The sequence below is a fragment of the Oryctolagus cuniculus genome, chromosome 6 (genome assembly GCF_964237555.1).
Source record: "Oryctolagus cuniculus chromosome 6, mOryCun1.1, whole genome shotgun sequence".
NCBI classification, from domain to species: Eukaryota; Metazoa; Chordata; class Mammalia; order Lagomorpha; family Leporidae; genus Oryctolagus; species Oryctolagus cuniculus.
The window spans coordinates 92,153,996-92,181,790 of record NC_091437.1 but is presented as its reverse complement, the minus strand read 5'-3'; the positions used below and the strand labels follow the sequence as shown (position 1 = coordinate 92,181,790).

Here is a 27,795-nt window from a genome sequence, read left to right as displayed (position 1 = left end):
TTCTCCACAGCCCCCTAGGTGGAGGCTGACGTTGTGGGAAGAGATGAAAAACAAAATGCAAATTCCGGCCCTTCCGAGAGTCCTCTCTGCCTGCGTCTTTCCTTGCGTATCTCTCAGTCTCTGCCAATTCCAAGTCACAGCTGATGGGTCATGTGACTCCTTTTAAAACCGGGCTCTGGCTGGCGCTGCTCTTCCTGCCCACTGCCCATCTGCTGGGCTCCAAAGGCAACCCAAGTGTGGGGTGGGTGGGCTGGGGCACTTGCCAGGGAGAGCGCGCAAGTGAGAACTGAAATGTTTGACGGGCCCGGGTCCTAACAGGCAACGTCAGGTCCCTGAAGACCCTGGAGACCCTGCTGCTTCTGAAGACTGCACACTTGGCCGTTCCTGGATGGTTGTCAGCAGTGAGCACTGGCATGGCTGAAGTCAGGGGGGCGGTCTCCAAGGAGGCTGGACGGGAGCAGGCCCAGGGAAGAAAGCTTATTCTTCTCTCTGGGGAGCTGTGACAGACCAGCAGGCTAGGGATGGCCACTGGGTCCCCTGGGGCTCAAGGCAGGCTTTTTGGGGGAAGAACTTGAGAGGTCAGCATCAGCAGGGAGGTGGGCAGGCCCCAGGGGACAGGTGGTCCAGCCTGGGCCCCACTGGAAGTGGCCCCAGTATGAACTGCTATGCAAGGCTTGTGATGTCAAAACCAGACATGGCCCTAGGATGGAAAGAACACACTGACTTCTTTCTAAACCTCCCTCTAATTTTTTTTTTTTTGCTTTTGTTTTTAAGATTTATTTATTTGAGAGGCAGAGTTACAGACGGGGGGTGGGGGAGAGAAAGATCTTCCATCTGCTGGTTCACTCCCCAAATGGCTGCAACGGCGGGAGCTGGGCCAATCTGAAGCCAGGAGCCAGGAGCTTCTTTCAGGTCTCCAATGTGGGTGCAGGGGCCCAAGCACTTGAGCCATCTTCTGTTGCTTTCCTAGGCCATAGCAGAGAGCTGGGTCGGAAGAGGAGCAGCTGGGCCAGGAACCGGTGCCCATATGGGATGCTGGCACCACAGGTGGAGGTTTAGCCTACTATGCTACAGCACCGGCACTCCTCTACCCTGCCCCCCACCACCTCATATGAGGCCCGGATGCAGAAGTCTTTCTCTTAGTGAATGTGTCTTCTCTCTTTCAATGAGGAGGCCTCAGGCAGGCTCTTGCTGTGCTTTATTAACTTCACAAACAAAGCTCACATTATTTTTATTTCAATTGGCTAAATAAAATGTTCTATACAAGGCAAACACTTCACCACATGATATTTAAATGAAAAATAAAAAGTTTCATCCTACAGAAGTCTCCAGCTGCCACATATAAATAAAAGACATCAGTCATCAATTAAATAAGTTAAACGGCTGTAGGATATTCTGTTAGGTCCAGCACAGATCACCTGCTTGCTTCCTAACAGTGTTCTGGATCCCCACAGCTGAGGTCGTGGGACACTCCACTGGGACTCGCATCTCAATGGAAAAGCACTTGAGGCCCCTTCCCAGACCACGTGCCAAGATGAGGATTGGGTTCTCAGAGTCTAAAGCAACAGTGCAAGAGCATGACCAGCAAGGCGAAAGCCGAGAAGCCCAAGGCTCTTACCCACCCCATGCCTTCTTATAGTTCACATGCAGGCAGAGAACAGGGAAGGCAGCAAAAGCAAGGCTCGGATGGCCTCAGGGCAGCAAACGTAAATCACAATTGAATCTGAGACCTGGAAAATGGCCAAACTCTTCTTTGTGCCAAGACACAAAGACACAGTCTTAAGCCAGATTTTCACCATGGAATTTCTGATTGCATTAAGTAGGTCAGATGAATTTAAGTCTCTTAATTAGAAAACGGACCTTTTGGGGCAGAGTTTAGGCCACAGATGATACTTATATATAAGGCATATGTCATTAATCCCAAGGCAGGCATCACCAATTGAGTGCTGCACTCCTCTATCTCAGATTCCATCTCCACACAGCACACCAAGTGCCCCTATTGTTCCACTAGGCTTAGCATTTGAGAAAATGAAAATAACTTCAGCCCTTCTCCATGTTCTGAAGTACTGTATGTGAAGGAAGAAATGTAAGACAGGCACTGAAGCCTGACTCCCGTAAGAGTAATCATTTCACCTGTTTCAAATAGGTGTCTACTAAATGGGAAAGGCCAGCTAACTCAGAGTTGTTAGAAATATTAGGATAATGTATGTAAAGTGCCCAGTATCATGCTTGGCATATAGTAAACATTTAATAAGCAATAGCTATAATTACCATTATCATAGTATCATCTTCAGGTTACTGTTGTTGACCATGGAATTGACAATGGCATGTCCATTGAAAGAAGGAAAGCATAGTAAGCTTATGTATTAGGTTGAACCTTATGAAATCAATAGCCGACGGTTTTTGACTTAGAAAAGTGGCATTTTTTTCTGATTTAACCTAATACATAATGATGTATTTCATTGAGATCACTTACTTGTTTTAACTTCATCAGATTCTTCCCCTCAAATGTTGCCCCCAGAGACATGTTCCCACCATTCAAAAACTTGCTCCAGTCAGTTGCTAGAGCAAGCAAAGCAGACAGTCTTCTAGAGGGAAGTTGAGGAGCTGGTACCTAGTTCTGCTACCCACTTTCTACCTAGCCATAGTGTCCAAAGGCCTTGATTTCCTCATCTGTATATTGGGGTTTTGTGAAGATAAGAAGAGATAATGGACAGGAAAACACTTTCAAATGCTAAAATCATTGTACCAAAGCAAGGTCTTATTAATTCCATTAGACTACGCCACTTCAGAAAACATTAGCAGTCAACATTTGATTTTCAGTGTTTTTCTGTAGAAAAACTGCACATGAAAGAAGAGAGAATTCATGCAGCCATGCCAGATGGTGGTGGAAGCTGATCTTGACGTGGATCTTAGAACTAAGTACACATACGGTGCTTTGTCCTTCAAAATCGTACCTCGTCAACGTGAAGTAAATGCGATAATGAGAAATGCCTCAAATGTCCAGCTTGTAGGTTTACACCAGAAATCACACACTTCAGAACAACTCACCAGGAAGACAGAGGACTCACTTCCCCCTTCCCTAAAGGTCTCTAAAGTGGGTGGCGAAAGTTCAATTTGGGTATGGTTTTGTCTACAGATAGCATGTAACCCTCAGGTCCTCCCAGACGAATGGCTTCTGCAACTCTAAGGAGCAGTTTGATTTTGCCTCCCAGGGACGCGTCTTTCCAGTGCCCTCGGCCAGGGTGATGGGGCGGTGAGGGAGGAGGACGTATGTGGACCGGTTACCAGCAGAGGTGAGTGGGACCCTGTGCCATTCCTGGAGTGCTCTCCCTTTGGCCAGTGACCCTGGGTGACCTCGGCACACCCGGCGAGGGTCTCCTAATTTAGTCAGCCTCAAAGGCGCTGTTGGTGGCGCCCACATATTCAGACTTCTTCTTGTGCCGCGTCCACATTTTCCGGAGGATCCCGGGGACGCCACAGGAGGCGCTGCCTGTGAGCGGCAGGGAGGCTTCTGCTCCTTGGGGCAGAGTTGGGTACTCTTCCGCCATCTTCTTCAGGTGTCTAGATCTGTAGAAAAGCCAGGGGCAGCTGGGGAGCAAGTGGCCGGAGGGCCCTTTTCCTCCTCTTTTCCTCCAGCCTGCGTCTAGGCTTTGCCGGCTGCCGGCTGCAGGCTCACTGTTGGGACCCACCCAGCAACACCTTCCCCTGCAGGAGCCTCCCACGAGACAGGGAGGAGGTGGCCCTGGGCATGCTCATTCATGGGATCCCACGTTCTGCTCCTGCTCCCTCCTCTGCGTCTGGCCCCATCCCAAGTTCTACTTTCCCACCCCTCCCACTCGTGTTAAACAATATTGTTGCAAAGGGCAGGTGCCGCAAAGCATCAACCACCAAAGGAGCATGGGCACTGAGCCTGAATCTTGCTTTTTGCCTACTGTGTGACCTCGGGCCACAGTGACTTAACCCTCCCAGCCTCAGTTTTCCCGTGTGGAAAATGGGGATAGTTTCATCTAACTCATGGGGCTTTTGTGAGGAGGAAAATGAGATAATAGCATCCAGTGTGTTGCAGATCCTAAGAGTTCACCATCTCCCCATTTGCTGCTTTTAGATGGAAAAAAAAGGGGGGTACCCCTTTTCACTTTAGTGGCCAGGGTTCAGGAAGAAATTGCAAGGAGAATGGGCGTAAGAGAGGGCAGTCATTGGGAACACTCGCAATGTAGCTGTGTGTGCCTCTTTAAGGCGCAGTGAGGTGTGTGCCAGTTTACTTCAGCAGCCAGCGCTAGTGGCTGCCGCTGGGAGCCATGCATACTGGGGAGCAATACAAGCCTAGGGAACTTTATTTCTGCACTTTTCTCCAGTGCAGTCCCAGCACACTGAGTTATTTTGTAACTCTTTCCGGAGGACTGTGTCAGCTGGAAGTATCCCACACTGCCCAGTCTCTGCCCTGCCTCCCATAGCTTTCCCAGCATGCACTGCCCAGGCTGGTATTGGCTACGGGTTCACTGGGATTTGTTCCCGCCAGAACTCACGTTGAAATTTCATCCCCATTAGGAGATACGAGATGGGACCAGATGGGACCTTTAAGAAGTGATTAGGGCTCTGCCCTCATGAATGGATTGATTAATAGGCTAGTGGGCTAATGGGGTATCTTGAGATGGGGCTGGCATAAAAGCCACTTTGGTTAGGTCGTTGGCACAGCCCCATCTCTCGCCAGGTGAAGTCTGTACTACCTTAAGACTCTGCAGCAAGACAGCTGCAGGTCCTGGACCCTGGCCCAGAACCGTGAGCTACATAAACCTCTTTTCTTTATTACTTAACCAGTCTGTGGGATTGTGTTTTTAGCAACAGAAAATGGACTAAGATGATATTTTTATCCCTTGATCTTTCATATGTGCACTGAACACTTTCCCAAGTTCATGGCTTCCCAACTACTAGGTTCTAAGTTTCTAGGAAAACGTTAGCCACAATTTGTGCTGAGCTCTCCCCACATGGTCTCTTTCCATTTTCTCAATAACCCTTCAAGATGGGTACACCTGTCATTCTTGCTTACCTATTCCTTTTGAAGATTTATTTTATTTGAAAGAGTGACAGAGAAGAAGCCAGGAACTCCATCTGCATTTTCCACATGGGTGGCAGGGGCCCAAGTACTGGGGCCATCTTCTACTGCTTTCCCCAAGGCATTAGTAGGGAGCAGGAACAGAAGCAGAGCAACCAGAATTTGAACTTGTGCTCTGATAGGGGATGCCAGCATTGCAGGCGGTGGCTTAACCTGCTGTGCTACGTCACCAGCCCCCTTTTAAAGGCTGTGGAGGACTAGGTAATTTGCCTGGAGTTGGAGTTTGCAACAGTGCTAGACTTGAAAGCAGATGCTAGTCGAGAGCCCACACCTTCATCATCCCTTATAAACTGCCCGCAGCTTGGAGGATTGGAGGAGTGGTGACGGGGGCATGTGGAAGTCCACACTGAATTGAACTGAAGATCTTTGCTTAGTGCAACACCGACCACAGTGTGTGCGCGGGGTGTCGGGCCAAGCATTCGCTCCTGCCACCTTGGTGGCTGGTTCCAGATTGGTGTTAACAGGAACACTGGGGTTGTCAGCTGGAACTAAGACCTTTGCGTTCTATATACACCTGTGGGCAGGGACCCCTAAACTGACTCCTGAGGCATTTCTGACCCCGGAGTGCCCATGGGAGATCCTGAGAGTGGTGCACGACCACGCTCATCTCAGTAACCAAAGCCCTCCCGGTGACACTGCTCCAAGCCTACAGAGTGGCGTTAATGAAGTGGAAACCATGAAAAGCACTTTGGCTTAATCCTATGGAAGCTGCTGATGAGGCACAGTGCAGACCCAGGATTAGTGCCCTCATTAAAAGGTAATTTACAGCAGGCGCAGGTTTTGTTTTTAGCATCGTGAGAGTCTGAAACCAGGCCACCTGTTACTGCTGTGTGCAGGCCCCGGGCAGGGCAGGGGCATGTGGGGAGGTACAGTGCTTACCCTCTGGCTAGCGCAGCCCTGTTCTCCGAGCCTGCGGCTGCTGCCTCCGCCGCTGGCGCTGCAGAAGCTTTCACGGAGATCCGGGGCACCGGAGGAAGCTGTGGTGCAGAAGGGAAGGGACTGTGAGGTGGGACCCACGTTCTCTCGGGTGCACTGGCTGGACCCCCGCTTCCACCTGGGCAGGAGACCCCACACTCTAGCAGGCAGCAGATGCCCCTGAGGCCTTGTGAGAACAGTGCTCCCCCCCCGCCAAGTGCTTCTGCCTCAGACACGGGCCTGAGAACCTGCATTGCTAGCCAGCTCCCAGAGGCTGCAGGAACCCCACGGGGGCCCCACTCGGAGAACCACTGACCTAGAGACACTTGGGAGAGGACAACTCAACCCATGAGCCTCACCTCCATCCCTGGTATCCAGATTCTTACTTTGTCAAGTAAGAGTTCAAGTCCAGGCCTGAACATTCTTGCTTTGCAGAGGCTGCCTAGACTTGGGGCGGCGTTCAAGTGGCAGTCACCTCGGACCTTCAGCCAGGCCACTGCATTGCCCTATGCCCTCCTGGACTCTCAAACTCTGGGATTCCCCACTGCAGGGCTGTCTCTCGCTCTTCAAGGATCCCCAACACTGGATTCTCCATTCATCTATGCACCTTGACCTTCGGTTACCCTCCACATGCATCAAGTAGTCCGTTTCCAGCAGGGTGGACCTGCCTTCCCTAGCACCTACGCACAACCCTGCTCCTTTGACTTCACTCTGGTGATGCTTCCTCCAGGAAGCCTTCCCCAGAAGCTGCTGGCCTAGGCTGATGTTTCTCTGTCCTCAGGTCTCCACAGCACTAGCATGTGTGTGACACGTTGAGACATCCCACACACTCTGTGCTTCAATGGCTCTCTGTGTTGTGTTTACCCAGTTTCTTGGTCCCCAGAGAGCCTGCATGGTGAGCGGCAGAGGCTGGGACTTCACCCCTTGGTTAGCCCCCCCTTGGCACTCCCAGAGCATTGAAAATTAACTGCTGGACTCACCAGGGCAAAGTCCAGAATGTTCCTCCACCCCAAGCCCAGTGGAAGGCTTCAAGTCACCACATTCCTGCCATCGCTGGGAAATTCCAGGTCAAGGGCAGCATTACCCCCACCCCCTTCTCTCCTGAGCTGCCCAGAGGCTATGGGCAGAGTTACTGTGCCACCTGGTGGCCTCTCAGCACCTGAGCGAAGACAGGCGGGTGCTTCAAAAAGTTCGTGGAAAATAGAATGAAAAGGTTTTAAGTTTATTTTGGTGCAGGCATCTGTGAAGTTCCTGTACCTGAGGGGCCTTCAAAATGTTCATGGAAAATGCATTTTATGAATTTTATGCATGGGTTTCAAAATTTTTGCAACAAAACTAACTTAGCTTTTTCAATTCTCTTTCTTTGAAAGGCAGGGAGACAGGGAGGGAGAGGAAAGAGGGGATGGGGGTAGGAGAGAGAAGAGAGGGGAGAGGGGAGAGGGGAGAGGGAGGTCTCCCATCTGCTGATTCACTCCTCAGTTGTCCTTGACAGCTGTGGCTGGGCCAGGCCAAAGCAAGAAGGCCAAAACTCAGTCTGGGTCTCACACACGGGTGGCAGGGACCCGCTTACTCAAACCATCACCTGCTGCCTCCCAGGGTGCGCATTAGTAGGAAGCTGGAATGGAGGGAGCCAAGTCTCGAACCCAGGCACTCTGATATGGGATGTGGGTGTTAAACCACTGAGCCAAAGGCTCATGCGCAAACTTATTTTTTAATTCTATTTTCCACAAACTTTTAGAAGAGCCCTCCTACACCCAGCCCTGCTTAGCTGTGGAGGAATGGCTTTGTTCTGGACCGAATCTTGGCATCCCCCTCAAGTTCATACATAAAGCTCTGACTGCCACGACTCAAGTTCACACATAAAGCTCTGACTGCCACGATGATGGTACTGGGAGTGGGGTCTTTGAGAAGAAACTAGGTTTAGATGTGGTCATGGAGGTAGAGCCCCTATGATAGTGTTAGTGTCCTTAAAAATAAAGGAAGAGGGGGCCAGCGCAGTGGCATAGTAGGCTAAGTCTCCACCTACAGCACCCACAATCCCCTATGGGTGGTGGTTCGAGTCTTGCTTGCTCCACTTCCTATCCAGCTCTCTGCTTTGGCCTGGGAAAGCAGTGGAAGATGACCCAAGTCCTTGGACACCTGCACCCATGTGGGAGACCCGGAAGAAGCTCAGGACTTTTGCAGGTGCTGAATCTGCCGACACCCTGATCTTGGAGTTCCCAGCCTCCAGAAAGGGGAGAAAATGTTGTGTAAAGCACCCAGCTCCTCGTGTTGTGTTATAGTAGTCCGAGCTGCTGAAGGCATCCGTGCTTCGTGTTTTCACAGCCTTGAGAACTCTACATGTCTCTCCCCTCCTGCTGCACCTGGGAACGGGTCAGGCCCGTGCACCTGCAGGGCTTATGACAGAAACCAGTTCTTTCCCTTAATGGATGAAGGTCTTCAAAAAGGTGGTAGAAAATGCATATTATCTTTGCACTCCATTTTCCACCAACTTTTTGGAGTTCTCTCGTGTGAGATGCCCTTTTGCTTTCCCAAGTGCTGAATTTCTGCGAGGGAGGCGTGGCTGGTGGTGTGCCACGAGTGCACAAGGGAGGCTCTGTGGACGGCTTTCACAGCAAAGATGGCCAGGTAGGCTTTCCAAATAAGCCTCAGGCCAGGAGCAAAGGACACTTGGTTTCTCTTCACGACACAGCGGAAAGAGTGATGGGGAGAAGTTAAAAACAGATACAACAAACCAGGCTTACTTCACTTACCAAGGATTTTCCATATGCTCGATTCCCACACAGATGCGATGCCTTGGGCTCTGAAATCCCCACTGCAAAGTGGAACAGAGGAGGTATTACTCAGTGGTACTCCATGTTCTGCCTCCTCCCCACACCCCACCCCATTCTGCATCAATTATCAAGTTAGCTTGTCAATCACAGAAGAGAATTTAAAGGCCTTTGTCCCAAGCAGCAAAACCAGGCAGTAGGGTCAGGCCTGGGACAACCACTGATTGGAGTCACCCGCACCTTTGCCACTCTTCCTTGGGGACTGGAACTAAGGTCTAGATAAGATCAGTGTCAATGCAGGTTCATATGCAAACCTAACAAACAGTGGGTGACTATGATAATGGCTGTGCATGGGGGGGTGAAGGAGTATATTGGAAATCTCTATACTTTCGGGTCAACTTTGCTGTGAACCAAAACTGCTCTAAATAAATGAGGTCTATTAAAAACAACCCGCACATATGGGAGCATTTAGCACTGTGTCTGCATGCAGTAGGTGCTCAGAGAATATGCGCCCAGCTTCTCCTTTCTTCCTGAGGCCTCAGGTCGTAAGAGGTTAAAAAGGTTATCAGGAGTTAAGTCTTTACCTTTGAGATCAATTATTTCACACAGTGCTCCCTCTGTGAAACTCAAAGGGCCCACACTGTGGCACAGTGGGTTAAGCTGCCACCTGCGGCACTGGCATCCCATAGGAGTGCTGGGTCGAGTCCCGGCTGCTCCACTTCCACTCTGGATCCCTGCTAATGTGCCTGGGAAAGCAGTGGAAGATGGCCCAAGTATTTGGGCCTCTGCAATGGCGTGGGGTCTCAGAATAAGCTCCTGGCTCCTGGCTTTGGATTGGCCCAACTCCTGCCATTGTGGCCATTTAGAGAGTGAACCAGTGGATAGAAGATCTCTGTCTCTCCTTCTCTCTCTGTAACTCTACCTTTCAAATAAATAAATCTTTAAAATAAATATTTGTGGAAAAATTGAATCTGTACCAAACTTGTGTAGACCTACCCTGTCATTTTTCCCTAAACAATAGAAGTACAGAATAACAAATATTTACATAGTATTTACATTGGACTACGTATCATAAGTATCCTGGAGGTTTTTTTTTAAAAAAACAAAGATTATTTATTTGAAAGGCAAAGTTACAGAGAGAGAGAAAGAGAGAGAGAGAGAGACAGTGAGACAGAGAATCTTCCATCTGCTAGTTTATTCCCCAGATGGCTGCAATGGCCAGGGCTGGACCAGGCTGGACCACAGCATTGGCCCACTTTAAATATATGGGAGGAAGTGCTTAGGTTTTTTGCAAGCACTGTGCCAATTTCACAGAAGGGACTTGAGCATCTGCAGACTTTGGTGTCTGTAGAGGTCGTAGTCAACTTCCTAGGGTTCAGGGAAAGAAAGGAAAAATAGCAAGTCCTCAGATATCAGACACTGGCCCCACAACCCTTGGACACCTACAGCTTTCTGATAGGAGGATGGTAGACCAGATGCCCATGGTCGGTGCCTGGCTTTTCCTGTGGAGAGCACTTGGGTCTGGCTTTGACTCAGAAACACTCCCACCCACCCCCTCTGGAATCCATCAAATCGAGGGAGTTGAAGGAATTGAACCAATGCCCAGCTCAATCTCTTTTTTTAAAACCCGACTAGCACACCATGCATGTGACTGGGCAGACTCTCTCCATCTCATAACTTACTGCTCTCGTCTCTCAGAACAAAAGACTGACAGGCTACCAGGAAGGAAGAAAAAAGAAAAATAGCCCCTAAAACGAGAGCTGGGAAGACATGACTCTCTGGGGAAAGAAGCAGTAGCTAGGGAATCAGGAGACTTGGGAGTTAATCTTGGCTCTGAGGCCAGCAGGCAGTGCGACCTTGGCTAGGTCAAAACAGTCCCTATGATCTCAGTGTCCTCTTATGTAAATTGGCAGAGGGATGGCTGCGTAGATCAAATGTTCTCTACGTGCAGCGTACATCAGAATCACCTGCGGAGCTTGTTGAAAACACAGATCAATCAGTGCATCCTAATTCTGCAGTCTGAGCCAACAACATTTGCATTTCTAAATTTCCAGATTCTGCTGCTGCTCCTAGGACCCCACTTTGAGACACCACTGCATTAGATCATCTCTAAATTGCTGATTTGTAATCTGTTGTCCCTGGGGCAGCAGCATCTGGGAGCTGGTTGGAAATACAACATCTCAGGCCTGCCCAGTCCTACTGAGTTAGAATCTGCATAAAAACAAAGTGATTAGCCGGCGCCTCGGCTCACTAGGCTAATCCTCCGCCTAGCGGCGCCGGCACACCGGGTTCTAGTCCCGGTCGGGGCACCGGATTCTGTCCCGGTTGCCCCTCTTCCAGGCCAGCTCTCTGCTGTGGCCAGGGAGTGCAGTGGAGGATGGCCCAGGTGCTTGGGCCCTGCACCCCATGGGAGACCAGGAAAAGCACCTGGCTCCTGGCTCCTGCCATCGGATCAGCGCGGTGCGCCGGCCGCAGCGCGCCGGCCGCGGCGGCCAGTGGAGGGTGAACCAACGGCAAAGGAAGACCTTTCTCTCTGTCTCTCTCTCTCACTGTCCACTCTGCCTGTCAAAAAAAAAAAAAAAAAAAAAAAAAAACAAAACAAACAAAAAAAAAACAAAGAGATTATCTGGCACATTAAAATTTGAGAAGCATGGCTCTAAATTCTCTTTATGGGGCTGGTTGTTGTGGTGCAGTGTGTTTAGCCATTATTTGGGATACCCACATAGCATATCGAAATGTCAGGTTCAAGTCCTGGCTACTCTGATTTTGGTCCAGCTTCCTGTTAATGTGCTTGAGAGGCAGCTCAAGTAGTCAAGTTCCTGCCACCTGTTTGGGAGGCCTGGATGGAGTTCCTGGCCCCTGGTTTCAGCCTGGCCCCGCCATAGCTGTTGCTAGCATTTGAGGAGTGAATCAGGGGATGGAAGCTTTCTCTGTTTCTCCTGTCAGTTTGCCTTCAAATAAAGAAATAAATAATAAATCTTTAAAAAAATAAATTCACTTTATGATTTTGCAAAGAGAAATAGTCTGTCTCGTTTTCCCTTTTCAACAGATGCCCACTCACCTATACATAGACACAGAGAAGATTCTATCACTTAATTTGCAAGGCAGATTGTGGTGTAGCTAGTGCTCTCACCCGACAGGCACAGGCTTCTATGTAACCACATAGCTGGAGAATATAGCTCAATGTATGCATTCTTATACATAGGACCAGAAGAACAGGACTAGGTTCTCAGTGATAAAAAAAAAAAAAAAAAAAAAAAAAAAAAAAAAAAAAAAAAAAAAAAAAAAAAAAAAAAAAAAAACTTAGGGGAAAAGATGAATGGAGGAAGTCTTTTTTGAGTTCTTGATATAAGCTAGTGCAAAACTGTTGATGTCTAAAGGCTTCGAGAGGGACACCCAGACTGAATCTTTTCAATTACAACATGAACACCTTTAGGTTGTGGGCAAAACAGAAATAACCTACACCACCATTAAAATGACAAAATAGCATCATGGACTTCAATGGACTAAGGCCAGGTTCCTGTTTAACTGCTTGGGGTGGAAACCGCTCTTAAAAATAGCATCTAAGATAAGACAATAACATTACCAGTTTCAAAACAAATTTGCCCCTGAATTATTTTTATTGCTTGTTACATCATTCAAATTTAATATGATATTTTAAGATGCCAGTTCATGCATGAAGAACTTCCCTTGCTTCATGGGCAGTGGCTTACTGTCGCCCAGAGCATCACGTCTGAGGCCCATGATCCCGGTGGTCGTTGGAAACACGCAAAGCGGGACTCACATGCCGCTGCCGCCCTGTGGTGGGCAAGCAGCGGGTTCGAAGGGGTCACGGCGCCCAGGGACGTTGTGGGGAGCTGGGGCCGGGCTCACATACCTGGTCTGGAGGGGGTTTTGGCGGGATGGGCCCCGGGCGGCCGTGCATTCTGAAGGCGGCCGAACCTGCGTGCATCCCCTGCGTCCCGGCGGTCCCCGCGGTGGGGCAGCAGCTCCAGGGGCCGAGGCGCGTACAGGTCCGACTCGATCACCACCTGCGGGCAGAGGAAGGCCGGTCAGCTCATGCCTCTCTTCACGGCCCCCAGCACTGGAGCTTTGCAGGAGGGCCTTATGCTGACAAACGGACTTGGGGCATCTTCCCCGCTCCCGGGAATGCTAGGAGCTCCGCAAAAACGTGGGTAGAAAACTGGCCAGAAAGACAGAGCTGTTTTCTGTGTCGCCAGACTGCCAAGGAAGCCCTGGGGAATGACACCTTTGTTCCTGCAGAGGAGGGGCTTTTTGGATGCTCCGTGGAGGGAAGACCTAGGCAGAGGCCGCAGGCCCGCCCATCTGATTCTCGGGTTTTACAAGGAAGGAAGCTGCTGGCAAAATGGGGCGGGCCTGAGTCCTAAAGACCCCCATTTCCTCCCGGATGCAGAGTGCCTGTGTTGGGGTGAACTTCCAGCGCGTGGATTGCGCCAATGGAAATCCCAGGAAGCTGGAACAGGTGGTTAATGTCAAGATCACCTGCTGCAGTTATTTGGGGAAGTACAGCACAACCAAATGGGCCCCCAAAATTGTAATAAAAATAAAGGTGGTCTTCCACATTCTCAGATTCAACCAGCAGTGCCTTAAAAATATTCAAGGAAAAAAACAACTCCTGCATCTGCCCAGAACATGTGCAGCCTTTTTTTTTTCCCTTGTCCTTCTCTAAACAATACAGATGAACAAGTATTTCCATACCATGAACATAGTTTTAGGTGCAATCTACAGAAGATTTAAAGTATACAGGAGGTTGTGTGTAGGTATATGCAAATTGTACTCCATTTTGTACTCTTTTGCATGGGTTTCAAAAATTTTGGCGTCAAAATGAATTTCTTTTAATTCCAAGTTTTCATGAACTTTTTGAAGAATTCCTCAAATAAGGGACTTGAACATCTGTGGATTTTGGTATCCAAGGGCGGGAGGGAGTCCTGGGTCCAAACCCCCGAGGGTACTGAGAGAGAACTGGTCTTAAACACATCACTGAAATAATTTCTGTCAGAAGCTTGGACAGATGAGAGCAGCCTGAAGGGAATCCTGGCAGTTTGGGCTCAGATCCTGGATATTTTATCCACTATGAGGACACTGGGTCCTTCTTTCTGAATGTCCTCAAACCCTGGAAATCACTAGAACCCCCAACATTACCTGACCGCCTCACAGAAGTTTGATCTGCCCATCTGCCTGCTTCGTGTTTCTGCAGCTGTCCGGCAGACCACGTTGCGTTCCCGACCCAGGGGCTTCCTGTCTGTCGCCACGTAAGGCAGACACTGTCTCGGCCCTTGCAGCCTAGCCTTTGATGGACCCTGTTCAGTTGTCTACATGGCATTGCTTTTGGGGGATGCTGAAACAAAAATGGATGTTTTTAAAAAACAGCATGGGGCCCAGTGCTGTGGCAATAGTAGGCTAAGCTTCCACCTGCCGGTGCCTTATGGCTGCCAGTTCAAGTCCAGGCTGCTCTACTTCGATCCAGCTCTCTGCTATGGCCTGGGAAAACAGTGGAAGATGGCCCAAGTCTTTGGGTCCCTGCATCTGTATAGGAGACCTGGTAAAAGCTCCTGGCTTTGGATCGACCCATCTCTGGCCGTTGAGGCCATTTAGGGAGTGAACCAGTGGATGGAAGACCTCTCTCTCCTTTTCCTCCCTCTCTCTGTCTGTAACTCTGCCTCTCAAATAAATAGCATTTTTTTTTAAAATGGTATTTCAACTCTGGAGAAAAATTGGATCTTTAATAAATATTGTTGAGATAAAAAATCAGGTCACTGGGGGAAATAGGTCCCTGTCCACATTCTCTGGAATGAGTACCAGACAGATCAAAGCTGCCTGTTAAACAACAACCAGGGAGTGGGTGTTTGGCTGAGCCGTTGAGATACCTGCGTCCCATATTGGACTGCCTGACTTTGGTTCCTGGCACCAGATCTGGTTCTAATTTGCTTTTTGTGTAGACTCTGGCAAGCAGTGGTGATGGCTCAAGTAATTGGGTTCCTGCCACCCATGTGGGAGACCTGGATTATGTTCCTGGCTCCTGGCCAGGCCAGTGTGGGCATTTGGGGAGTGAACTAGCAGATGGGAACTTGCTCCGGTTCTCAAAAGCAATAAATAAATAAAAATAACTGATAAACAGCGACCGCAGCAAACACTTGAATTGAATATAGCGCAATATAGTGTTTGTTACCTACAATAACTTTTACCCATCTGCACAAAATGCTAAACCCATAAAGCTGAAAAAAACTGGGGCCAGCACTGTGGCATGGCAGGTAAAGTGGCACTGGCATCCCATATGGGTGCTGGTTTGAGTCCTGGCTGCTCCACCTCCAATCCAGCTCTCTGCTATGGCCTGGGAAAGCAGTGGAAGATGGCCCAAGTGCTTGGGCCCCTCCATCCATGTGGGAGATGCAGAAGAACCTCCTGGCTTCTGGCTTTGGATCGGCCCAGCTCACATTATTGTGGCCATTTGGGGAGTGAACCAGCGTATAGAAAATTTCTCTCTTTTGTTTGCTCTCTCCCTTTGTCTCTGTAACTCTTTCTTTCAAATAGATAAATCTTTAAAAAAAAAAAGCTGAAAAAATTAATAGAAAAATTGGGCAAAAAATCTGGCAATTGACAGTAGAAATATAAATGAAAAGATGCTGAATAATAGTAATTCATTAAATACAAATTAAAATAATGTTTCCCCCTCTCATCAGGTTGTCAGTGAGGAAGATACTCCATCTGGGGTCAGGCAAACCTAAGCTCTAGTCCCACTCGGGCACTTGGTGGTTATGTGGGAAGGGGCGTTTCTGCCTGCACTGGCTGGGTGCAGCACCGTGAATGGCAGTCACGAGTGGAGCTGTCTCCAGGCACCTTTCTCTCTTCATGCCGCATATTCCTCCACAGCAGCTGAGAGCAGTCAGAAGCCTTCTGAAGGCCAGATGTTTATGTCTCCCATAGAGGAAAATGAGAGAAGCTGTCACTCTTGGCTTCAGTTTAGTCCTTTGCTTAGACAATTAATATATCTCGGGGCCGGCGCTATGCCGCAGTGGGTTAACACCCTGGCCTGCAGTACCGTGCCGGCATCCCATATGGGCGCCGGTTCAAGACCCAGCTGCTCTACTTCTGATCCAGCTCTCTGCTGTGGCCTGGGAAAGCAGTAGAAGATGGCCCAAGTCCTTGGGTCCCTGCACCCGCATGGGAGACCTGGAGGAAGCTCCGGGATCCTGGCTTTGGATCGGCACAGCTCCAGCTGTTGCAGCCAACTTGGGAGTGAACCATCAGATCGAAGATCTCTCTCTCTCTCTCTCTCCCCCCCCCCTTTCCTCTCTCTGTGTAACTCTGACTTTAAAATAAATAAATAAATCTTTAAAAAAAAGAAAATTAATATATCTCAAATTTCATCTTAAATGGGTTAGGAAATCAACTCTCCCTAGACCTGTTTTTGGGACCCAGTCTCATTTATTCTATGCCTTTGAAAAAAGCTGATGACAGCAGAAGCATTTAGGATTCACTACGGGGACTGGGGAAAAAAATCCCTCTGGGCACTGCAAAAGGTGGCGATTTTGTGGGGTCTCCAGCAAGCCTTGGAGGCAGGCTGAGGGCAGCTTCCGGTGTGCAGCGGTGGGTGGTCTGTGCTTGTCCCCCACACAAGCTGTCCCCCTGCTCTCTGTCCTTTCTCAGCACTGTTCTCTGCCACGAGGTCGCCCAGGATACTGGACACATGTATTGTGTGCCAGCGGGGGCCCCAGGAATATGAATATGCAGGATTCAACAGGAGGGACCTGAGCCTCTTTTTTATATTTAATTAATTAATTAATATATTTGAAAGGCAAAGCTGCAGAGAGGCAGAGAGAGAGAGAGTGAGAGGGAGAGAGAGAGAGAGAGGAGGTCTTCAAGCTACTGGTTCACTCCCCAGATGGCTGCAACATCTGGAGCTGTGCTGATCTGAAGTCAGGAGCCAAGAGCCTCTTCCTGGGTCTCCCACATGGGTGCAGGGGTTCAAGGACTTGGGCCATCTTCCACTGCTTTCCCAGACTACAGCAGAGAGCTGGATCAGAAGTGGAGCAGCCAGGACTTGAACTGGCACCCATATAGATGCTGGCACTGCGGGTGGCCTTACCTGTTACGCCACAGCACTGGCCCCAGACCTGAGCCTCTTAATTAATGTCCACATGGCTCTGCGGGGGGGAACCTTTCCTCACAGCTATTCCACAGCTATTCTTGACTTTTTTATCTTTTTTCCCCATCAATCGTCTGAGAGGGAGGGCGAACCCTGGTGTGGTGTTTTCACACCCACTTTGCGGAAAGGGAAAAAGAAGGCAGGAAGTGAAAGCCTGGGAGGTAGACAACAGCACTATGGTTTGAATATCTGTATACAACCCGCCCCCACTGCCTCCTGAATTCAGAGGTTTGGGCCCCAAAAGTTTTGATTAATTGCACTAAAAGGGTGAAGATACAATTATTTTGTATTTGTGTTTGGGGGTAGGAGTCATTAGGGTAAAGTCCCCATGATTAAATCTTGGTGGCCTTAAAAGAGACCATAGACGTGGACAGACACACATGCATCCCGTCTTTCACCATGGGGTGCTCTGAGCCACCCTGGGACTCTGCCAGCAAGCACAAAGGCCAAGCAAACAGGGCTCCTGACCTTGGCCTGTGAACCTCCAGAACCGTAAGCAAAAACCAACTTTCCTTCATCCATTAGCCTGCTTCAGGTATTTCATTGTAATAATGAGAAGCTGACCTAATCACATAGGGAGACCCTGCCACCCTCCAGCACTTCCTCAGCAAGGCAGCTGCTCCCTTTCAGAAACCGGAAACACCACCTCCCCAACCCCTTCTTGGCAGCATGGGACAGGAGGCAGCAGAGAGGCACGGGCTGCTCAGCCAGCAGCCCATGGGTGGATGGAGGAGGTTTCCTGGGGGCGGAGGTGAGACGGGGTACTCTCCAGGTGGTGACTCAGAACTGAGCCCCTCAAAGGATGCCCACTGGCAGGGGAGGAAAGCGGGAAGAGATCTGGCTCAGAAAGCTCCTGTCTCGCAGCTGGGCCCGGTGCTGGGTTCTTGGTTCCCACCATAAGGAGAGCTTTGAGATGGCTCCAGGGCAGCGTGCTCAGCTTGCAGGGCACAGAGCTGAAAGGATGACCGTGACCCGAGGGGCTCCTGGCAGCCTGCCCTGCTGTCTGGTCTTTAGGACACTGCCTGGCCTAACAGCAGGCCCTTTAGCACTCTGAGTATAAGGCAACATTGGCGATCTGGAGTGGGGTAGGAGGTTGAGAGATGTTGGTGAGGAGGGGGAAAACAGAAGGGCTTTAATGCTGGAATTTTCCTTTCGCAACTGTCTGCTTGAAATAGGGGAAGGCACTGGAGCAGCAGCCTTTGGGACAATAAATCCTTGCTCCTCTGTTGGTATCAGAGAGGTCAGGGAGAGAATGAGAAGACCCGGCTCACACACAAGCCCCGGGGTTCATCGGCTGACATGCATGCTTGTTCGTTCGCCAGCTTAGAAGGCTGGTCGGGAGTTAGAAAGACAGCAAAGACCCACTTCATGGAGAATCATCATGGTTTAGGACTGAAGGGATCCACGGAAATGTTCTGGACCAACTCCCTAACTTTACACATAGGGAAACTGAAGCCGAGAAGGGCTGTGAGTTTAAGTCAAGCGCCAGGGCCAGAGCCAGGTTGGGAACCATTGCTTCCTGCCTCCTGAACCCTCTTTGTGGAACTCACAGGGATGCCTGTATTTCCATTAGAATGTTCAAGTGCGACTTCAAAAAACCAGGAGATCACCACACACATCCCTCCCCCACTAGGTTGAAATCTGGAGAGAGTGTGACATTGGCATTGTGATGTCTCCATCTTTCCTGCTGACAGCCATGCTAACTGCGTCAGCTGGAAGTGGCTCCGATCTGCTGAAAGGCTGAACTGACCTGCATCTTGGCATACGCTTATTCTGTTGAGCTACCCCTATGACGTCAGGATGATCACAGCAAACCTGCCTAAGAATCAGAAAGGAAACAGAAACTGGAGAGACTGTAGCAAGGGGACAGGATGTGGATGTGTCCTGGGTTCAGAAGAAAATGCAACTCCAGAGGGATCACGGAGGAAGTCAAACCCTGGCACTAACCACTGGAGAGGAGAGAGACTTGTGGCAGAAGGAATCTGACATCTGTCTACCAGGTAGCCCAAGGGGTGGAAAAGAAATTTATTTAAATAAGAGTTTGGAGCAGAGGAAAGTTGTAAATATTGATCCAGTTATAGAGAAGTACTGCCTAGGCATGATAACTGATCACAATCGCTTTCTGACCACCAATTTAGAGAAGACGTAAAGGAGCTCAAAAGGTTGGTTGAAGGGACGAGAGACCAGAGACAGCTCTTTCCTCTTTTTCTTCAACTGTAAGAGGGGCAGGTGGACTAAGAGCTCACCCATCTCTTCTAATGGGAAAGTGTCTGTGTGGCTGGGATGGACTTTACAAGCAGAATGATAAGGCCAACTATTAGGGGAGAGGGGGCCTGTACTTGTGGTGTAGTAGGCTAAGCCCCATACTGGGGCTGGTTCAAGTCCCAGCTGCTCCACTTCTGAGCCAGCTCCTGGCTAATGGCCTGGGAAAGCAGTGGAAGATGGCCCAAGTGCTTAGGCCCTTGCACCCACTTGGGAGACCTAGAAGAAGCTCCTGGTTTTGAATCAGTCTGACTGTGGCCATTTGGGGAGTGAACCAGAGGATGGAAGACCGACCTCTCTGTCTGTAACTGCCTCTCAAGTAAATAAATAAATCTTTAAAAACAACAACAAAAAAGATACTTTACAAAAAGAAATGCAGAGGTGACTTCAACAGGCTGGAAGCATCTGTGTTTCCATTCCAGCATCCTGCTAATGCACACACTGGGAGACAGCAGAGGATGACTCAAGTACTTGGGTCCCTGTCCCAGTGTGGGAGACTGGGAGAGTTCTTGGCTCTTGGCTTCAGCCTGGCCTGACTGGGGCTGTTGCAGGCATCTGGGGGATGAACAAGCTGATGGAAGGTCTCTCCCTTTCTCTCTCTTGCTCTGCCCTCCAAAACTCACCACTGAACTGTCCCACCTGAAGGAAGCTTCAGGATTTGAAGAACGGAGTCCAGCTTCTAGACTGGAAAGTTGGGAAGATGTACTCTGAATTACCTACAAACAGCTTCTTTGCCTTTTTTTTTTTTTGTCATGCAGAGTTAGACAGTGAGAGAGAGAGAGAGAGAGAAAGGTCTTCCTCCTTTGCGTTTCAATCTGACACCATCTCATCCACTGGGCCTTGAAAACTTGAAACATGTTGCTTCTAGACTTTGAGCTTAAGTTTTCAGGAACTAGAGCTAGATCAGAAGTTCTATCTTATGACCAGATTTTCCATCCATTAAAAGCCCTTCTCTTTGTTAATGTATAAAACGTTCTTAAAAGTGCTTATGAAAAAGCATATACGTGACAGAAAAATAAGCATGAATAAGTCGATGGTGGAAGGAAATGTCAAAATGATCCATAAATAATGAAAAGATGAAGAATCACATTAATAATTTGAGAAATGCAAATTAAAATAAGATATTTTCACCTCTCATATGGTCAGAGTAATAATACTGATGCCTTAAGGATAAGGTATCTTCAAAAAGTTCATAGAAATACATATTATGAAGAAATTATGGGTGGATTTCAAATCTTTTCCACCAAAATAAGCTGATCTCTTAGTTCCATTTTCCTATGAGCTTTTTGAAGTACCTTCACATAGTACTGTCTTAGCTATTCTGCACTTGATCTTAGCCATAAGGCTGAGAACTGATCATCTTAGCTGTTCTGGACAAGGTAGTTCAAAGTGTAGTTGCTGGGAACTTGGCAATGGCTATAAAATTGTTTCAAAGTTCATATCCTCTGACCCAGCATTTTCATTTCTATTAATTTATCCTTAAAGACATTTTGCATAAGAACATAAAATATGTTCAAGAATATTTCTTGTAGAATTGTTTTCATAGAAAATTGGGAAACTCCATTTATTGATAATTTGGTTAAATAATAAATCTAAACTACTTTGGTTTGGTTTTGGTTTGGCTAAAGGAACTCTAGTACATTCATGCAATGGCATACTATTCAGCCACTATAAAGAATGGAGTGGATTTATATGTATTAATTGGCATGAAAAGATGTTTGAGATCTACAGTTACATGAAAGGAGCAAATTTCAAGATAGTGTATCATCAGACAATAACACATAATATAGATTTGGACCTGGACATTTTTCACTTTGTTTAATGCTTATTGAACGTTCACTTTGCGTCAAATTCTGGAATCACAGATATTCTCTTTATTTAGAACAGGGTAGGAATGGAAATATTTGATGGATGAGTGGGTAAACTATTCTTATCTTTTTACCTGTTGATTCTGTTTTGAGACATAGACACCAAGAATCTAGTCCAAAGGAGAACAAATTAACTCATTGCTATGCTAATTAGCAATAGTGATAGAGTAATTGTGAAAGAATGGAGCATTCCAAATGCCAACGATAAAACACCTGGCTCAGGGAGGCTATATCACGTCATAGTCTGTTTAAACAGCAGCAACAAAAAGTCTATGTGAAAGGATGTTTATTGTCTCTGTCTGGGGAAAATGGCAGAACAGGAGGTTTTGATTCAGGGCTGTTTTGGTGCCTGGTTGACATTTGTCTATTATTTTGGTTAAGTGAAGGACACAGAAAACCCTTCCGGTCACTGAGAGCAGGGGAGAGAGAGTGAAGAAGCCAACGCTGATCTTTATGAAAGTCAATTAAATGGATCAAAACTAAAGTTTCCTTACATTCTTGGTCAAGAGGTGTTGAGAGCTTTTGACTCTTCTCCTGGCTGGACTGGACACTGCAAAGAGAGATAAAGAAATGTTTTTAGAGGATGTTCATGGGACCAACACAGCTGCAGTAATGACACTAAAGATTTGGATGGGGAGCAGACGGGGGTGGGGGGGATCGTAGAAGAGTGGGTGGGAAGAAGAGGCAGGGTTCCATAGCAATTTAAGAAGCTACTTGGTTTGAGTGCCCAACTTCATAACAGGATGATTCACAAAGTCTGAAAGTTGAAAACAACCAAAGGCCCATCAACAGGCTAATGGGTAAACACAGTGCAGTATGTCCACACAATGGAATATTACTCAGCCTTGACAAGGCATGAAATTCTGATACATGCTACATGTGGATGACCCTTGAGATTGTGCTAAGTGAACTAAGTGACACAAAAGGATAAGTATTGTATGATTGCACTTAACATGGTACACCTAGTCAAATTTGTAAAGATAGAAACTAAAATGGTGGTTACCCAGGGGCTGGGAGCATGGGCGATTGAGGAATTACTGTTTAATGAGTATGGAGTTTCAGTTGAGCATAATGAAAGTGTTCTGGAATGGTGGCGATGGTTGTACAAACACTGAATGTACTCAATACCACTGAAGTGTACATTTAAAAATGGTTAAAGTGGCAAATTCCATGTTTCATGTATTTCACCACAAATTTAAAGAAATCAATTAGCCATAAAAAATATTATAGTACTTTGTTGGGAAAAGGTGTGGATTTTGTTGAAAAGGAGACCCTGGACATCTAGTTTCCACAATGCTGCTGGGATGATCTACCTGGAACTGAAATCCCAGCATGCCCCTGCCCTACTTAGAACAGAAATGACTTCTTATCACACAGTAGTGAAGTGACAGGAGAGGGTTGTCCTTGTAATTTTCCCACAGCTGTGGAGCCTGGAGTACAATGTGCTCGTTAATACCCAAGGCCTCAGTACCACCTTGACCACTGGGACTTGGGTAAATGACTCACCCCACTAAGCCTTACTTTCCTCATCTGCAAGACTGGGATCATAATAGCACCCGCCTCAGAAGGCTGTGTCTAGGATTAAATGAACTAATCTTTCTAAAACCCTTGGCTCAGCACCTGACAAAACAGTAAATTCCTGGGAATTAGTGGTGGTTTTGACGATGTCCCTCTTACTCTGTAAGATGAAGGCTGTTGGGGGCTGGCGCTGTGGCATAGTAGGTAAAACCACTGCCTGCTGGCATTCCATACGGGTGCTGGTTTGAGTTCTGGCTGCTTTATTTCCGATCTTGCTCTCTGCTCTCGCCTGGGAAAGCAGTAGAAGATGGCCCATGTCCTTGGGCCCCTGCACCCACGTAGGAGAACCAGAAGAAGCTCCTGGCTTTGGATCAGCCCAGCTCTGGCCATTGTGGCCATCTGGAGAATGAACCAGTGGATGGAAGACCTCTCTCTCTTTTCTCTCTCTCTCTGCCTCTCTGTAACTCTGCCTTTCAAATAATAATAAGTAAACCTTTTAAAAAAACCTTAAAAAATAAAAAATACAGGAAAGGATTGGAAAATGAGGGCAATTGGAAGGAATAGGTTATGATGTGCAGGGACTGGAGCTTTCCCTTAGGATTTCTCTTTCTGGAACTTTCCCACTTTTTCCTGCTGCTTTGTCTTTCCTTTCTTCCCCCCAACTGTTGCTTATTCTCAAAATAATTGTTTTAAATACTGTGGTACCATTCAGGAAGTAACTTCTCTTACTTCTTAGAAAAACCACAGCTTTTATTTTGTTTCTTTTACTGTGAATTGTGTGCATAAAATCTTTTTCTTAAAGGGCTCCCTTTATCTCTAGGAACTAACAATACACATATGTTAATCTGTTACAGACTTGCTCTATGTCCTATGCTTTTAACATACTTAAAAACACTGTAATATTTGTAAAATATTAAGATTTTTGTCAAATATTAAGATGACTCAGTTAAAAATATGCAGACACAAGGGGTCTTCAAAAAAATTCATAGAAAATGTGCATTATGAAAAATTGCAAGGATTTCAGAGTTTTTGCATAAAAATCAATATCCTTTAATTCCATTTTTCATGAACTTAAACATTTCTTTCTTTCTTTATTTTATCTGAAAGGCAGAGAGAAAGAGAATCTCCCATCCATAGGTTCTCTCTTCAAATGCTGGCAAAGGCCAGGACTTGGTCAGCTGAAGATAGAAACCAGGCACTCAGTCTGGGTCTCCCATATGGGTGGCAGGACCCAACTATTTGAGCCAGTAGCTGCTGCCTCCCAAAGTGTGCATTAGCAGGGAGCTGGAATCAGAAGCAGAGCCAGGACTTGAACCCAGGCACTCTGATATGGGATGAAGATATCTCAAATAGTACCTTACAAGTTATGCCAAACACCCATTCATTTTCCACAAACTTCTTCTTCTTCTTCTTTTTTTTTTTTTTTTTTTTTTTTTTTGCAGAACCTGGGACATGTGTGTTGGGGAGAGGAATATCCTACAACAATAAATGTGATAGCAGCACAGGTAGAACCTTAATAAGTTTCGGCTTATCTTTATCTCTTTCATTTTTACAGCCACTCCGTGAGGTAGATGCTCTTCATTAACTCCACTGTAAGAGTCCAGGAGTCACTCAACTGATGATGGAACAAGGTCCACGCTCTTAACCACTGGGGACACACAGCCCAGGCTGCTGAGCTCATGCTCAGAAAGCTTCGGCCATCGCACGTTGGTAAACATGGCTAAATGTGGCCTTTGGGAGGGCTGCACCCCTTGTTGGACAGAGTCAAGCCAGTTACGCGTCTCCATTAAGGGGATGTGCAGATTCTCCCGCAAGCAGTGACTGGAGACCTGCTAGCACACAGAGAGCTGTCGGCTTGAAGGCTCTGGAGAAGGCTGGGACAAAGCAAGGCGTAGGCAGAGGCGGATTTCATCACTTCCTGGTCCAATGGAAGACCGCAGAAACTGGTTTTCTAGAGAACCCTCCTGAGCAGTGAGGTGACCGCTTGGTTTGATACCAGCAGGTGGCCGCGAATGAAAATGCCCAGAAGGGAACAAAGGATTAAATATTGATCTGGCACTGGACATAGTCATTGCTTATAATACAGAATAAAAATAGAAAACTTTCTAAATGAAGCCTTTAATTGTGCTTACTACCTATCAACTACTGTTCCAGATGGTTTATATAGATTAGCTCATTTCTTTCCTATAATAATCCCAGGAGGTAAATTCTATTTTTCCTCTTTACAGAACAGGCAATTCAGGATCAGAGAGGTTAAGTAACTTGCCCAAGATTGCACAGTGTAGAAATAGCAGCAATCTCTTGGTCAGTTTGTTAAACAGAAAAAAGTATAGAAAATAGGCATGTTTAACATCTTCATCTTTGCTCCATTTTGCTTTCTTAGTGTGGAAAAGATATGCAAAACTAGAAGTAACAGTTAGGTGCCCCTTCTACCACCCCTAATTCTCCGTCCCTCCCTCCCCCAGGGCTCCTGAGATCACTACTTGTCCCCAGATACAGATGCAGAAAGCGCGGATGATAACGTTCCTCTGCATTTCTGAGTTTCCAGAAATGCTATCACACAGATAGGAGTCTTCAGCCTGGTTTTGTTCTCACTCAACATCACGCTTTCAGCCCTGTGTCCACACCCACACACGTCAGTCTAGCTCGCTCCTGCTGCCCGGGGTGGAGGACGCACATGGCATCAGCTCTGCCCCTGGGAGCAGCACCACGCTGAGTTCCCCCGGGCTACTGACTTCCAGAGTCTCCCGAGAGAATCCTGCACTTGGGGCAAGCTGCTGCCTTGTCCTCCTCCTCTCTCTCTCTGTCTGGCAGTAGATGTCTAAAGCTTGGTTTATGTTCTGCCGGCTGCTTCTTTGTGGCCAGGCTGTATCTCTTCCCCCACGCCCCCGCCCCGCCCCCTCCAAGCAGTGGCCCTGTCGGTGGCTGACACCAGAGGAAGAAAGGAATTGTTTGAATGTGGAGTCGCAACAGCAGCAAAAACATCCAGCCCACTTCATTCCGGTCTGACAATGAGAGCAGGGCCAAGCCGGAGTCACAGGCTGTCCGGGCGAGACAAGGGCTACAGGGCGAGAACAGAGGCAGCAGGAGAGAGGACCATGCTTTGAGGGGGGCAAGGGGACTGGCCAGGAGCGGGGACACTGGGAGGCGACTGAGCCTCCCACCCAGCCCTTCCCCAGGATCGAACCAGCTCACAAGAGCTCGTAAAGTTCCAGGTTAAGTTAGGCAGGGCAGCTCTGAGGTTGTGAGAAGTCAGCCGGAGCTCAGGGCGCCCCGCCTGCTCCACGGGACTTCAAGGCCACTCCTGGGAGGATGACTGCTCACATTTCACGGCTCAGTGGCAACTCAAGTGTCGGAGCCAGCAGGCCCGCACTTGCTCAGTGGAGAAAATGAACTCTGCCTGGCTGCCCCGGGTAGGCTGTTTTCCTCGGTCTCCCTAGTAATGGCTTCACTCTGCCTGCTGGGTACTGATGGAAGAGTGAGGCAGGGAGTGTTTAACTGCCCTCGCTTTCCCCTTGATGGATTCTCAATCCTTGTGCCTCCTTTCCAGAAAAAAAAAAAAAAAAAAAAAAAAAAAGAATCAACAGGGAATGAAAATCAAAACTGGGATGCCAGAAACCCGAGGCTGGAGCGTAGGGAGTAAAGCAGCACGTGATTGATTCTCCAAGCCCTCCTGCGGGAGAGGCCACGCTGAGGGAAGCGGTCAAGGGCAACCGTACTCACCCTTGGAAGGGATCACGGTGGTGAACACTTCGATGTTCTCATCGCTGCAGCTGTAGATCTGATGCATCGTCGCAGCCTTTTCTCCCCGAAGTGCCTGGGTACGGACTCCGCTCTCCAGACCCCTAGTCTCGAGCGTCGCTAATCCAGTCTGGCTCGGGGATCATTGTGCAGGTCCACAAAAGACAGCCTGGTGCTGTGAGCTCATCTCATTCCACCGTCTTCACTGCAACATTTTCTAATCCCATCTGTCCTTTTTTTTTTTTATGAATCCTATTATTGCAAACCTTCGATTGAGCGTGGAGGCTTCAGTCTCCTCCCAGGGAGGATGTATTTAACATTTTAATCTTGCGCTGTCTGCCGCAGTGAATTTGGAAGTCTTTTGTGAACGGACGGTGGAGTGAAATCGCCTACTACTCAGTCCGTGCCAGGCTTGGCTGGAGAATTTTACCAAACAGGAGAACAGGAGATGGGGATTTGGGTACCGACAATTCCTCTTCTCATTGCAGAAGCGAAGGGGCTTTTTTTTCCCCCCTGTCTAGGAGAACTGGATAATCAGTCATTTGTCATGTGTTAGCTTGGCTTCCTTTTAACTTTCTATTTTAAACAAAGGAACTCTTTCTTCAGAGTGTTTTTGCCTCATGCCAATGCATGACAAGGCTGACATTTCTAGAGTCGTGTGCTTAGCATCTCCTTGTACAACCCTTCAGGTACCTAGATAGGGTATGGGCAATGCCCCACACATTACAGGAAGGTCATATCTTTATTATCCTGTGTATCTGAGTATATCTCTCTTACATATTTATTATCTTATATAGCCTATTATGCCCTGCATATAGGTTATAGACAGTCCTATATATCCTCTGTATACCCTATATTTTATCTTATATATTCTGACTATACCTATCCTCTATCCTCATCATCTATCTGTCTCTCTATCAAGAGAATGACATACACAGGTACAATAGGGTTATGGTTGAAACATAAATGTATCTTGCCAAACCTATTGCCTTTAAAAATATTTATTCATTTGAAAGGCAGAGTTGCAGAGAGAGAGAGAGAGAGAAGGAGAGAGATCTCATCCACTGGTTCACTCCCCAAATGCCCACAACAGTCAAGGCTGGGTCAGGACGAAGCCAGGAGCCAGGAGCTCAATCTGCCTCCATGTGGGTGGTGGAGACGTTAATACTTGAGACATCATCTGCTGCCTCCCCAGGTGCATCCGCAGGGAGCTGGGTCAGAAGCAGAGGAGGAGGCAGGACTCTGATAGGTGATGCCAGCACCCCAAGCAGCGGATTTAGCTGCGGTGCCACAGTGCCTGCCCCCACTGCCTTTTATTACACCATGACAGCTGTAATTTTTCATAATACTTATGGTGATGGAATCACACTGATTAACTGCTTGCTGTGAGCGAGGTTGCCTGATACCTAATCTCAGTATCCACAACGACTCAATGAG

The 27,795-nt window shown here is 47.9% G+C and overlaps 1 protein-coding gene across 1 annotated transcript; it reads right to left on the bottom strand.

The window, feature by feature from the left end:
* Positions 1-1,181: 1,181 nt before the first annotated feature.
* On the bottom strand, positions 1,182-26,858 carry VXN (vexin). Its single transcript, XM_002710448.5, has 6 exons — positions 26,341-26,858; positions 21,594-21,649; positions 12,680-12,833; positions 8,785-8,846; positions 5,996-6,093; positions 1,182-3,570 (listed from the first exon to the last, which is right to left on the bottom strand). The coding sequence occupies exons 1-6, from the start codon at positions 26,405-26,407 to the stop codon at positions 3,387-3,389; spliced, it is 621 nt and encodes a 206-aa protein (XP_002710494.1). The 5' UTR covers positions 26,408-26,858; the 3' UTR covers positions 1,182-3,386.
* Between the last annotated feature and the right edge of the window lie 937 nt (positions 26,859-27,795).

Bases quoted from the DNA above. Each gene is read 5' to 3' on its own strand.
- VXN (XM_002710448.5), bottom strand. From the start codon at position 26,407: ATGCATCAGATCTACAGCTGCAGCGATGAGAACATCGAAGTGTTCACC. The intron at 8,847-12,679 runs GTATGTGAGCCC...TCCACTTTGCAG, and splicing joins CAAAACCCCCTCCAGACCAG to TGGGGATTTCAGAGCCCAAG. The intron at 3,571-5,995 runs GTAAGCACTGTA...GCTTTTCTACAG, and splicing joins AGGGCTGCGCTAGCCAGAGG to ATCTAGACACCTGAAGAAGA.